This window comes from Histomonas meleagridis, assembly GCF_020186115.1.
Source record: "Histomonas meleagridis strain 2922-C6/04-10x chromosome Unknown scaffold_61, whole genome shotgun sequence".
Taxonomy (NCBI): Eukaryota; Parabasalia; order Tritrichomonadida; family Dientamoebidae; genus Histomonas; species Histomonas meleagridis.
Window position 1 is genome coordinate 654,563 of NW_027150931.1, and position 13,995 is coordinate 668,557.

Below are 13,995 nucleotides of genomic sequence, written 5' to 3' on the forward strand. Positions count from 1 at the left end.
TAAAGTTTCCAAATATGTGTAACTAGTTTGCATAAATTGTGTGTTTCGATCTCTCGTTCATGAGCTCTTTCTCTTTCTTCATTACTTCTAACAATAGTATTAGATCTATGTAACATTTTATTAATTGTTATTTTAAAGACATCTCTTAATTCTTCTCTAATTAGTAAATTAATTTTTAGATAAACAACCTTCCCAAATATAATAATTTTCGTCTTTCGGTCTATTATCTAAAGGTTTACAAATATTAATTAGAGGTTCAATTTTGTCTTTAAATAAATTGTTAATCCTAGATCTAATCTTTCTACGATTTTTACCCCAAATCTTTGGTAAAGAGACAAATTGAGATTCAAATTCATTATTTAAATCTGTCCAAATTTTAGTAACCTCAAGTAAATTATCTCTGTTTAAATCTTTTAATTTATTAAGATCAAAATCATTAGCCAATGATTTTGCATCAAAATTACGAATAATTGGATTAATAAAATTATTGTCATCATTTATAATTATTGAATCTGGATTGATAATTGTATTATGATGTGTATTATTATTTTTTCTTTGTGATTCTCTTTGAATAATATTTCTCCTATTATCTTCTCTTAAATGTCTTTTTCTGATATTAATGATTTGTTCTTGATCTAAATCAATAGGATTTATTACATTAAGTCTATTTCTATCAGTTAAATTTCTTTGAGTGAAAACTAAATCTTCATAATCATTTAAATCCCTATTGATTTCTTCATCTTTATCCTGCAAGTCCATATACATTGTAGGTAAACATTTAATTCTATCATAAACTGTATGAATACCTTCAATATTAATTAATTCATGTTGTTTTTTTGCATGATTTTAAAATTCCTGTTGCATCTGAACTCCAACAGACTTTACAATGATTTACACATATAACCTTCTCTAGGTGATAATATATCTAAGCAACTAGGAATTTTATTATTAAAGCTTAGTATAAGCTATAATAGTAGACCAAAACCAACCTATAGTATTTATATTTTCATCAAATTCTTGATGTTTATGTGAAATATGAGAAATTAACGATTTATGTGCATTAGTGAAATAATCACAATTAGGGAAAGGACAAACTATAACATTGTTCCTATAAATGTCTTTCTCTAAATTATTCGAATTATTTAATATTAACCAAATTAAGTCTTTCTCTATTAAGTTTTTAATACAACCATATAAATGATTTTTATCAGGTTTTAAACCATGTATTTTGTTCATATGATTATTTAAAGCATTTCCTGTTTTAAATTCATTCTCACATTGACATTGACATGGGAATTGGCCTGGTACACACCATTTCCCTTCTCTAATCATTATATGGATTAATGGTTGTTTAGCTAATGGTAAGTTATCATATTTCCAATTATTAAGTTCTTTTGTTGGTCTCCATTTATTAATTAAATTATAAATATCTTCTTTACTGACACATTTCTTAATATCTTCAATTAATTCATCATTCATGTCTACAGTTTCTTGAACTAATTCATGTTCATCTTCTTCTTCATCATTATTAGTTAAAGTATTAATATTTCTATGAAGTGGAATATTAGTGTCTGAACTTGATTCTTCTTCACTAAGATTATCTTCCATATCTGATTTATCTGAAGTAGAAATTGTGAAATAGTTACTTAAGTTTAAGACTTTAGGAGTATGTTTATACATAATTTCAAATTCAGGAATATCAATATTTATCGTTCTTTTAATTGGGTTAAAACAAATCTCATTTTCTTCAATATTAACAATTTGAGTCTTCAACGTTTTGTTTACATCTATTTTAAGTTGTTCAATTAACGCTGTTTCTGTTTTATTCCTAAATAAACTTTCTACAAAAAGAGATTCAACAATAGGTTTTGTGGTTTTCTTAATAGCTTCTGGTATAATATGTAAAGATTCTACATCTGGGTTAATAGTTTTATTATTTAAATTCGGAATAATTTGTAATGAATCAACATTCGAATTAATAATTTTATTGTTCATAACAGGTTTAACATTTCAAAGAATCAATATTAGGATTAACTTCAACATTATTATACACAGGGTTTGCTTTTACTGAATCTATTCCTGTATTTACTTGTATGTCATTAAATTTGAGAATTGCATGTACAGAATCAATGTTAGTTGTAATTATTTTCTCATTAAATTTTGGTTCTGCTGTTAAAGAATCAATATTAGTTGAGATTATTCTTTCATTAATTATCGGATTAATTTCTAAAGAATCAACTTGAGTATCTACTGTTTTTTCATTTTGTATTTGATTTACATATAACGATTCAATAACTGGATTTGTAGTAATTGATTTCTCGATTGGTTTAACTGAATTGATTGGAGATTCACTATAATTAACTTGATTAAGTTGATTAAATTGATTCCTCGTCATATCTGTGAATTGTAACTCATTATGTATCATGTTGTGGTTAATTTGATTAATTGATCTTAAATCGATCTGACCAATGTTATAGAAATGACATGTCGCCCATATATTTTGTGTGTTGTTATTAACTATTTCAACATTTAAATTAATAGCTTTCTGGATAAGATACTTATTTGCAATATTAAATATATTTTGAACTTTTGGATTATCACTATTTAACCGAAATGGTAATTCTCTAGGTCTGGTTGGTCCTACGAAAGTTCTTAAATCAAACACACCTCTCTTAATTTCGTCGGACGATGTGAGTCTTGGTGGAAAATTAAGGTTGATTAACAGGTTTCCTTCTTGAATAATGCATTGATTTCGGCATAAAACTAACCCTCTTTCTTCGTTGATAAATATTGGTAGTAAAAACGAAATATGTGGATCTGATGAAATAATTACCCATTGAGGTGGGACTCCTTCTTCTTTATATAAATCGGGGTTTGGATTTGGATTATAATGAATACCACTAACAAGAAGGAATTCTTGTTGAAGTGGTTCACTAAAATTAAAATCAATTTCGTTATCTTTTTTCTCGCAAATCTGAGGGGTTTCAGCAGGTGAAGGACATCGTCGTAGGTGTTTCTGTATAATAGGAGATCGTTCAAGTCGTTTACGCATTTCCGAATCGTCGATATAATTTATTGATCGAAATTTCGATTCGCCAAAAAGGGTATCATTAGAGTGCCCTGGGGGAGTTATTTCCGAAAATCGAGTTCTCGGACGCAAAAAATCAATATTCATGAAAAATCAAAAAAAATCTCCTCCCGTGTGGATCGAACACACGACTTCCAGATTAACAGTCTGACACTCTAACCAACTGAGTTAGGGAGGAAGTCTGTATACAGTAAAATAAGTGATATTTTATATATATATAGGGAAGAAGAGCTGAAATAGAAAATTGAAGAGATAATAAAAATGAAGAAAATTTTTTTTCATAGAGTACCAATAGGTTTTTGGATTGTTTTATCAGCATCACTATTATCAATTTGTTTTATATTTTTTATTGTCAACATCAACATCACACAAAATCAAAATTTTCCTTGCAATTGTCCAAAATGCAATAATTTCGAATTTGAATATAATGACATTAATGAAATGACTTTTATTTCTGTAATTAAAAACAACAAAAAAATCGAAGATTATAACAAACAAGCAATTCATTCGTGGATTTCAATTTCGCCAAAAACCCATGTTATACTATTTGCTGACCAAAGCAAAGTAGACAATGATAATTTTATCCAAAATAGTTACAAAGATCAATTAAAATTTTCTCAAAAAATTCGCCATGATTTTTCAAATGTTCCTTTTGTTGATGATTTATTCAAAGAAGGTGTGCAACAATCCCGGTCCAAATATGTTACTTTTATTCGAGATGATCTTATTCTAACTAAAGACTGGTTTAATCGTGTAAACCAAATTTTCAATTTTCTTTCCACACAAAATCCAATAATTATTAGTCAGTTTGTTAATGTCAGCAACATTACTGCTATCACTGACACAACAATTGATTATACCAGCTCTAATGCAGATGAAATTGGCTCATTCACATTTCGAACAGGTCCATCTCCATTTGATATTTCCAAGGTCCCTGGCTTCGTCTATGGTCGTGGCTACTGGAGCAATTGGATGGTTGGGTGGTTGAATAGCATTGCTGATACAGTATCAATTGGTCTTCATCCACCTGCATTCCGCTTGCAACACAGCGAGAAGCCGCTAAGTGACAGCGATAACAGAGTTATAGTGAACAAATATGTTAAAGTCTCCAATGGAGATTATTGGGGAACTAACAACGACACAAAATGGAAAGTGGAAGGAAACAAGTTAGTGAATAGGAAAACTTTACAGGAAATAGAGCTCTTAGATTTAACTAAATAATAAAATTATTATTGTGATTTTCAGAAGATATTCGTCGTTTAAAAATGAGAAAAGATGAGAAACCAAGTGGCTTAATTTAAATATCTATTGGGCGATATTGTTGTTAGAAGTGATGATAAAACGATAAAATATTTTTAGAATTACTTTTGTGTAACGTATTCAATAGTTTATCAAAATAATGCTGAGCTTCGGAAAAAAATTTAGTAGAGGATTTTTCGATATGGCTTTTGGTCCTTTAGCAGATATTTTCCAAACAAAAAAGGGATATCAAATTCAAGTTGAGCTTCCAGGTGTTAAACGCGAAGATATTTCAATTGATCTTGATCAAGGTAATTTAAAAATCACTGCAACAAAGAAACAAATTAAGGGAGATAATGTAAAGCAAATTCATTCTGAAAGAGAATTTGGTACTGTTTCTCGTTCCTTTGGACTTCCAGCAAATGCACAAGTTGAACAAGTTGAAGCATCTCTCACTGACGGAGTCTTAACTCTTTCAATCCCGAAGAAAGAAAGATCAAAAATTGAAGTAAAGATTCTTTAAATTTTAAATTTATCATTTATTTTTCTTCATTTTTCCTGGCCAAATATCCATTCTCGTGCATTTTTGGATTTCCACAACACTTTTTATTGGGAAAAATATTTTCAAGAATCTGATCTACGTTAAATGGAACAAATTTCAATACACAGTCACTTAATAATATGTAGTCATTATGTAAATCGTAATGTGCTTATGTTTAAACCAAAAAATGAAGATTTCAAATTTAATCATTTTTACTCATGGAGCAATTACAGAAGAAATATTCAAACTTCATTTGATATTCGATTCCAATTCCAATCGAAGTAAACTGTTTTATATAAAACAAAATCCTTTCACTTTACATATTTTCGATTTCTTCCAGTTCCAATTCCAGCAGTTGCAGTGCCTCATTCTTATCGCACATTCTCTGTTGCAGTATTGCCACATTATCTTCGATCATTTGCTTTTCTCTTTCCGCCTCACGAATCTTATTCTTCAGCTCATCGATTAATTCACACAATTCGATGACTGAACTTATTCTGTTCGGGTCTTTCCGCATTGAAATGTGATCCACAGAGCGCGCGCGCCTCTTTTTACTTTTCGCGCTGTCGCTGTAGCTATACTTCGCATTTATACTGTCGCCGCTCTTCGAGACAATGAGTTCTAAGCCGGTGGCGCCAATGGCCTTATGCACACGACGCTCTTCGAGGCTATGGCGCACAGCTTTGTTACGCGCTTTGGGCGAAATGTTGTTTTTGTTGTCGCTCAGAAGTTTGAGACTGTTTTTGCGCATGATCGGAAGAGTCTGGAAACCAAAAAGACTGTCAAGATCAGCAAAATCTTCTTGCGGGCTGTCGAGATATTGATAGCGTGGGTCAATAGTGTTGGCACGATATGCATTGTGAACGGAATCTGTTTCACTGGGAGGAGGGGGTGGAAGTGGAGGGGGTGGAGGTGCAGATGGGGCTTGGGTGCGCTTGTGATGGCGGCGTTTGGAACGAGTTCGATGATCTGATGATGGATTGGATACTGTATGAGGATCAATGCTGGTTGACCTGGGTCGATGGTGTGACCTATGATGAGAGTGGGTCTTGCGTGGAATGACTTCTGGCGCGGGAGTTGAACTTTTTTCAGATTTTTCTGGTGTGGAATGTGACGGATTATGCCGTTTAGAGATGCCAGTAGAGACAGTACGTGTAGGAGGTGGAGGTGGCACATTGGGAGGAAGTACAAACTTGAATGTATGTAGAGCCTTTTGTGAACAAGATTTGGGACGAGTCGGAGGAGGAGGAGCAACAGAGGGCGGAGGCATAAATGGGGGCGAAGCAGTAAATTGCTTGGGAATTGTTGATAATTCAGGAACACCTGGAATTTGGGAAAGCATGTGTTTTGTTGCTAAGATTTTGGATTTTTTGTTTGCTACAGACCGAATAACCACTCAAATACCGTTGTTTTTTGTGCTAACTTTTTCTATTAATAAACTATTGTAAACTTGGTGACGATACGTTGAATTTTTTTGTGCAATTTTCTGAGATATTTCTTATTGAAATCAATAGCAAAGATAAATTCCACGTTATATGCAATTTTAACAAAGCCATCAGTACAACTGTTGCTTCAATATGAAAAAAAATCTAGATTTGATGTTTTATAGAAATAATGATTTATTAATATTAATATATTAATTTTTTTCGTTTTGAATATTTGCTATTATGGAATTCGAAACGAAAGGAACACTCTCGAATTTTTTCCAATAGTTTTCTTCTAAAATCGAAATTACATTTTCTAATTGTGGGAAAATATCAATTTTTGAGGAACCAACAATGCTCTTTAATTTTTCCAGATCATCAATTGACATACAAGAAATGCCAAACATTGATATTAATTTTAATAATTCAATCTGCTCATTGATTTCTCTTCCATCACACATTTTGATTATGAATGATGACAAATGCTTTATTGGTGGTCTACAAAAATCCTTGGTATTTAAAATAGATAAGATATCTTCTGTGCTTAATGTTGATAGATTCCGTACATTTTCGCTGTTTCTTATGATTTGTGGGAAGTTTTCAAGAATTAGAGGTTCATTTTCAATGTTACTTTTTTGAAAGTTTACGTCTTGGCCATTTACCTTCAGTAGAAGCATGCAAGAATTGGGATGCCCCTATTTTGTAGAGGTCATCTAAACGGCTTTCCAAGCAACAGCAAAATTATGTTTTCCAAATATAACTGAACGAATTGAATGTTGATATCCAATTAGCTATATATTCACACAAATGACAATCACATGTAGTGAATACGACGAAATGGTTTAAAAAATTATATGCTTTTAAATTAAACATGATCATCTTAAAAAAGACAACCCTATATCTTTTTTAACCAAAAATATTATTTTCTCTGGCGTTGAATATTTTTGCTTAAGCACGTATATTTTGTGTACAAATTAAGATATACGGAGATGATGCGTCACTTTTTTAATACAAAAATGATCTTCATCTTATTATTTTTAATAAGCTTAAATTTCAAAAATAACCATACTTCAGATTAACTTTTAGTAGTTATTCCACAAATTGTCATTAAATTTGTAAAATCATTTAAAAATTGATATAATTCATACAATCACGCAGGAATGATCTAAATGTTATCTTACCACTGAAGCAATATATGAATTCACGAGAAACCAATATGTGATTCCTTTTCATTGAAATGATATTCACAAAAAATATCACATCGACAAAAGTATAAAAAACTGACAGTTATTAAATTGAATATGCATGTTTGAATTAACCCAACTTTCAATTTACATGTTCTTCGTCAATATTTTGCTTTTGGGTACATTTTGCATAAAGAACTGCGAAGACCTTGATGAATGGCTGTTAAACTGTTCAACAGAGGTGGCAGCTTACCATGTATTTGAATGCCCGAAATCTGGATTTTATGAAATAAACTGCAGTTCTTTGGTTACTTGTAATGGAACTGGTTACACAACTAGAAGCTTTGCATGTTATCCAACATCAGGAAAGGATCCAGCCACAGCACTTGCTTTATCAATTTTCCTCGGATTTCTTGGAGCTGATAGATTTTATTTAGGGTACTACAGTATTGGAATCTTCAAGCTATTCACTGGAGGCTTTTTCAGCTTGGGGTGGTTTCTTGATATTTTCCTCATAGCATTACGTATCTTAAAGCCAGCACATGGTGATGTGTACAAATTCATGCCAGATGGAAACTTTAGAGTTAGACTTCCTGCGCCAATTTATAATTAAAAATTTTTTACAAATTTATTTCAAATTTAAAAATTAAATTGCATTTTGCCCTTTTGACAATACCTATCATAAAAATATAGTTAAAGAAGATTAAAATCAAAACCATTTTTAACTTTGATAGATTAAAATATTGATATTAATCATTTAGATTTCCACCTCATTGAAAACATTTTACACCATAGTACAATAAAGAAACAAAATTCACTTCGTCGATTAAAAAAGATCGTGCTGCTCTACATTCTGATTTTGATTTCATTACTTTTCGCGATACTTTCTTCTGCTTCCATCTAAAACCCAAGTAGTGGTGTTGAAAACATATGCACCACAATGGATAGTTTGGGCTGTCTCACCGTCCTGTTACCCAAATATTGAATTTTAAATGCCCCTGAAATTTGAATATATAACCGTTTACAATGTCAAAATATAATATCAGAAGCGATTTTAGATAAAAGTTTTTTGTTCTTTTATTAAATATTAATTTAAAGATATCAATAAAGTAAATATAATAAACAAAAAATTATACCTTAGTTTAAAAAGCGAGTTATTAAGTTAATGGTGCATTTTGAAATTTTTCAACCCCAACTCATGTTTCGTGTCACTTTTCTATGAAGGGCACTTCGAGCTTAACGGTTTCCCACCGGGATAAAAATGCAAAAACACGTTTTTGTAAAAATCGACCAAATCGATGTTTTCAAGCTTTCTCCTGTTGATAAATATAGGGTATATGTTCATTTAATTCCAACAGAAGAAGGATCTTTTGTTGATCTCCAACAAACACCAATAAATACATTAGAAACACAAAATATTTGGAAAATAAAATGCCATAACCAAGCTACCACATCTTTGAGAATTACAATTTACAAAAATGTCAATAAAATGTTTGCAAATCTTACTTTACCACTTTCCTGGTTTCCTGTTAATAAGGTCGTTTTATATGAATATCCTTTCAGAGTTTCTCCAGTATTTTCTGAAGGAAAGCCCGTCATGGGAACTATTTTGGTTCATTTGAGTGAAAATGGCGTTGGATTATTTGGAGCTCCTCATGGAACCCTTTTAAAAAGACCAGCATGGAATATTACTGAAAGAACAAAACAAATGATTCAAAATGGTTCTTACCAATTAATTGATACAAATCCATATTCTTTAATTCCTCCTTCTCAACCTATTCAGCAAACACCAAATCCTTATACATCTCCATATCCGCCAGCACAACAATATCCAACATATTACCAAGTTCCAATTCCGCAATATGCATCAACCCAAAACAATACAAATATGTGTTACCCACAAACTACAGTAACCGCTACTCCTACTGTACAACAACATTACCAACAACAATATGTTTATCCAACACAACCAAATGTTTCGTATCAATCTTCTTCGCCTACAGAAACAAATCAAGTTGGAACATATGATACGTTTCTTCCGATCTACCCTCAAAATTAGAGTGTTTATAAACTTTGATTAATTCAATATTTGAAAAATAAATAATCAACTTTGTTTCTACACCAAGTGTTAATGACTTGTAGTTGTAGTTGAGCTTTCTTTTTGTACAAAAAATATATTTGAAATTTGTATATATGATTATGTTAGGATAAAAAAAATCGTAGGGGGCGAATTTTGCATAAAAATGATTTTGACTTTTGAAATGTAAAGTATTCAAACGAACAACTTTTACAATCGTTTTTGATCGTGCATTTCACTTTTTGTATGCTTACAGAAGTGGATACAAATCATTTGTCATATCATATAACATCAATTTTTTCGTTAATGAGTTCAAATTATAAAAATATCCCTTTGCCATCTTTTTAATTTTTATTTTTCCAAATACTTAATACATAAAATCAATTCTTTTCTTTTAAAAAGAAATTGAACTTTAAAATAATGTGTTGAGAAATTGATCTGAATTTCAATACATTGATTTTTTGAAAAAATGAATTCATTCGTAAAAAAACATATTTGCCAAAAAAAAAAATAAGTCATTTCTACTTGTCACAAGAAACAAAGTCATAATATTATAAAATATTTTATTCATATAAATAAAAAAATCTTTATAGTTTATTTTCCTTTTATTTGATTTTGAACTACGGTTTAACAGTATTAACAGTATTATTTTTTAATCGATAATACATAATCATAATGTACATCATTAAAATCAAAGAAAACTTCCATATTTATCTTAATATTTATTTTCATTTTGAAGATATTTATCAGTAGTAATTTCTTTTTTGAAGTGAAATTTTTGAAATAAAGTATTTGTCTTAGAATAATACTTTTGTGTCCTATTTTTTGGACTCACATCATTTTCACTATTATTTTATTTTCGTAGTATTAAGAATGATTGCTCTGATATTTTACTATCTAATCGTACCCACATTTGGAAAATTTGATAATCAAACAAAAACACTTACAATAGAAACCATGGAAGATTTTAAAAATGCATCTACCTACAAAAAAGAAACATTAACTTTGATTATCGGTGATAATATTACTTCAACTCCACCCGATGCATTTAGTGGGTGGGGTAATCTAGCAACTGTTCGAATTGGAAATTCATTATCTCATATTGGTAATGATACATTTTTTAGTTGCACAAATTTGTCATATGTTACCTTTGGCCCAAATGTTACTACAGTTGGTGAAGGCGCATTTTTTAACTGCATTAAATTATCAAAAGTTATTTTCAATGAAAAATTGATTAAAAATTTATAATTTTTCATTTATGCAATGTTCATCACTTGGAACAATTAAATTCCCTCAATCACTGACATTTATTGGAAATCATTCGTTTTATGAATGCCACAACTTATCGGAAGTAATTTTTAACGAAAAACTGATCAGTATTGGCGCGGAAGCATTTTCAGGTTGTTCACTTGTGCAAATTAAATTACCAAATTCACTCACTACAATTGGAAGTTATGCATTTTTTCGTTGTTTTAATTTATCAGATGTCACCTTTGGAAATAACATAACTACAATTGAGAATGGTGCATTCAGCTTTTGCAAATCTCTTAAAAAGATCGAAATTCCAAATTCAATAACTATTCTCAATGGAGAAGTTTTTGCACATTGTTTTAATCTATCAGTTGTTATTATAGGTGAAAATCTGGTTTCAATTGGACATCGTGCATTCTTTGAATGTAAATCTCTAACTTGTGTTTATTATAAAGGTCACTCAGAACCTAAAATTGCTGAAGAAGCATTTGATGAAACTCCTCTCAAATATGTAATGACATTAGATTCTTATAATTCAACAAAATTCGGTAAGTTCAATGTATCAATTGGATCCACAATCGAAAAATGTGGTCCATGGCCAACACACACAATCCCTGAATCGATCACATTTACACATTCGAATACAATTACAAATGCAAATACATCTTCACCATCAACATATACAAATTCTAACATATATTCTATTTCATTCACAGATTCAAATATTACATCAAATTCTTTTCCATCAAAAGCTGCTTCAAAAACTGTCCAGCTTGCTTTTGGCGTAAGTATTTTTTCATTATTATTTTTAATTTTATTCTAATAAACATTTCTGTGTAACCTTTTCAAAATCATATAATTACTTCAATAAATAATTTTAATGATTTCAACTTTTCGATGAGTAAATAACATCAATTCTCTTTGTGATTTTTTTGCTTAAAATTTATTGTTAATGGATAAAAAAATCATCTTTTTTTACTTCTATTAATATTATAATAATATTTTGCCCATTTTAAGATGTTCATGGTTTAATATGGTGGTATACATAATAAGATATCTTATTCAACTTTAAAAAAATTCATTATTATCCATTTTAACTAAATTTTTGAGTTAAAGAGTTTTTTTATTACAATGAGAGAATCAAAACAGGAAAGGCAAGCATGCAATGGTTATGATCATCTTGATTAAATCATTAGCTCCCTTGATGGGAGAAATTTTGTGAATGACTATTGTCTATTCATAACAAATACAACACCATATTTTATTTTGGCTTCGGTTCAGTTTCAGCGCAAGTGTTAAATCTCTGATGAAAAAAGCCGATAAACACAAAAAGTTTTATTCAAACAGAGTTTTCAAATACATGTTAACGTTCACTCCAATTCGAAAAATTCGAATTTGGAATTTTCAAAATTTTCAATTTCTTCATTTCGTTCGGGATATTCATCCAATCTATAATTCACGTATATCCAATATGCAACGTCCCTTACTTCTTTTTCAGTGAACATTGCTAGATTCAAAGGGAATGAATTCATTATTTCATAATGATCTCTAAGCTATTTTTCTATTGGATCATTTCCATATGCCATCCCATGGTTTTGATTTTCTTTTTCCGTTTTATAATGAACAAAATATTTCGATTTAATATTTTTGGTGATATTTTTATCAATCAAATTTTGTTCAATTAGTTACTCCATTAGGTAATATGATTCTTGTGTGTTAATTTTAGATATACGTTTGATAAAAAATGGGGTTAGTTTAACAATATTTTGATTAATATCTTCTTCTTTGAAGTGTTTTTAAAAAAATTAAGTAAATATCAAATTCATGGTTTGATGATGAAAAGCATTATAAATGATGTTAATTAATAAGATATTAAATGTGTAAGGAAAATTTAGATCAAAAAATCCCAATACGTTTATAACTGACGCCTGAAAATTTTCTTCGGTGAAACTGAATACAGCTTTCTCAAGCTTAATTAGGAATTTCAAGCAGGATGATAAATTATTCAATTTATTATCTCCTGTGTTTGTGATAGTATCATCATTAGGCATGTGCTTTGGAGAAATCATAGTTTCAAATAAAATACAAATAAAGATACAGAGGCGAAATTCGAAAACTCAAAATCTAAAAATTATTGATTATAATTTTTTTTGGAAATTTTCAAAGACTTTAACAAGAAATGTATTTCTATCCGAATACTATTAATAAAGATCCTATATCATATACTGAAAAAAAATAGAAATCCATATTGCGTTGAACATTAAGCCCAAAATGGCAAATCAAATTGAAATCTTCACAAATTTTAGCAAAACGATCACTAGAATAACGGTCGTTTGCCAGCTGTTGTAATATGCCGATAGCTGTGTTTGAAAAGGAATTAATTCAATTTTTCGTTTACTTTTTGATTCATATTTGACATTTTATCGTGTGTAAATGAATAGATTTTGATCGTCTGACGTGATTGTATCCAATAGTGGAGTGGGAAATTCGTTTAGTATGTCACTTTTCCATTTTAAATATACAAAAAAAAAAATAATAAACAGTCAAGTGGCGGGGTTTCTGAAACTCATCATGGACATCAAGAAAACCCAATAATACAATTCAATGTATTATTTTTTTTCTATGAGAGACTAAAGTGAGGAAGATCAAAAACTATATAATGATTTAAGGTTACGAATTGCATCACAAAATCGAACTAAAAATTCATTCAAAACTAACTTAGAAATGTTTGAAAGTGTTAAAAACTATGTTTACCGGAGCAATGTAGATGACTGGAAGCGAAGTTTGGTTTGTGGATTTTGTTTATTCGATGAAAATATTTTGGCAATCAATGTCAACCAAATTATTTATGTACTTTCTAAATCTAAGTCCACAACCAACATTATGTTCCAAAGTTTAGAATATAGTGCAATTCCAACATATAAGAGATATTTAAATAAAGTTTCTAAGTATATTCCAATTATAGAAAACAATGTATCTGAACTTCGGACATGGTCAATAAGAATTAAGAATCATGATTTTAATCAAGGCGTTAATGATGAAACTGAGAAAACAACTCATGAGCCAGAAATAGTTGAAGACTTTATTGTTTATACTCCACCTGATGCAGAGAAACAAGACGCAGAGACCAAACAATCATTTGTGGCGTCAAAAGACTAAAAAATAAATTGTTGACAACAGATGGAATCAAT

General features: G+C 29.9%; 6 protein-coding genes across 6 annotated transcripts; 5 read left to right on the plus strand and 1 right to left on the minus strand.

The window, feature by feature from the left end:
* Nucleotides 1-3,529: 3,529 nt before the first annotated feature.
* On the plus strand, nucleotides 3,530-4,309 carry GO595_010254 (glycosyl transferase family 2; the record flags this gene model as incomplete). Its single annotated transcript, XM_067912912.1, has 1 exon — nucleotides 3,530-4,309. One exon carries the CDS (start codon nucleotides 3,530-3,532, stop codon nucleotides 4,307-4,309), a length of 780 nt encoding a protein of 259 aa, XP_067768992.1.
* A 220-nt stretch (nucleotides 4,310-4,529) lies between these two features.
* GO595_010255 (Hsp20/alpha crystallin family protein) lies at nucleotides 4,530-4,850 on the plus strand (the record flags this gene model as incomplete). The annotated part of the gene is made up of 1 exon (XM_067912914.1): nucleotides 4,530-4,850. One exon carries the CDS (start codon nucleotides 4,530-4,532, stop codon nucleotides 4,848-4,850), a length of 321 nt encoding a protein of 106 aa, XP_067768993.1.
* Nucleotides 4,851-5,184: 334 nt separating this feature from the next.
* GO595_010256 (uncharacterized protein) lies at nucleotides 5,185-6,210 on the minus strand (the record flags this gene model as incomplete). The annotated part of the gene is made up of 1 exon (XM_067912915.1): nucleotides 5,185-6,210. The coding sequence occupies one exon, from the start codon at nucleotides 6,208-6,210 to the stop codon at nucleotides 5,185-5,187; it is 1,026 nt and encodes a 341-aa protein (XP_067768994.1).
* Nucleotides 6,211-7,627: 1,417 nt separating this feature from the next.
* GO595_010257 (TM2 domain containing protein) lies at nucleotides 7,628-8,089 on the plus strand (the record flags this gene model as incomplete). The annotated part of the gene is made up of 1 exon (XM_067912916.1): nucleotides 7,628-8,089. One exon carries the CDS (start codon nucleotides 7,628-7,630, stop codon nucleotides 8,087-8,089), a length of 462 nt encoding a protein of 153 aa, XP_067768995.1.
* A 984-nt stretch (nucleotides 8,090-9,073) lies between these two features.
* On the plus strand, nucleotides 9,074-9,535 carry GO595_010258 (uncharacterized protein; the record flags this gene model as incomplete). Its single annotated transcript, XM_067912917.1, has 1 exon — nucleotides 9,074-9,535. One exon carries the CDS (start codon nucleotides 9,074-9,076, stop codon nucleotides 9,533-9,535), a length of 462 nt encoding a protein of 153 aa, XP_067768996.1.
* Nucleotides 9,536-13,528: 3,993 nt separating this feature from the next.
* Nucleotides 13,529-13,963, plus strand: GO595_010259 (potassium/sodium hyperpolarization-activated cyclic nucleotide-gated channel 1; the record flags this gene model as incomplete). Its single annotated transcript, XM_067912918.1, has 1 exon — nucleotides 13,529-13,963. The coding sequence occupies one exon, from the start codon at nucleotides 13,529-13,531 to the stop codon at nucleotides 13,961-13,963; it is 435 nt and encodes a 144-aa protein (XP_067768997.1).
* Between the last annotated feature and the right edge of the window lie 32 nt (nucleotides 13,964-13,995).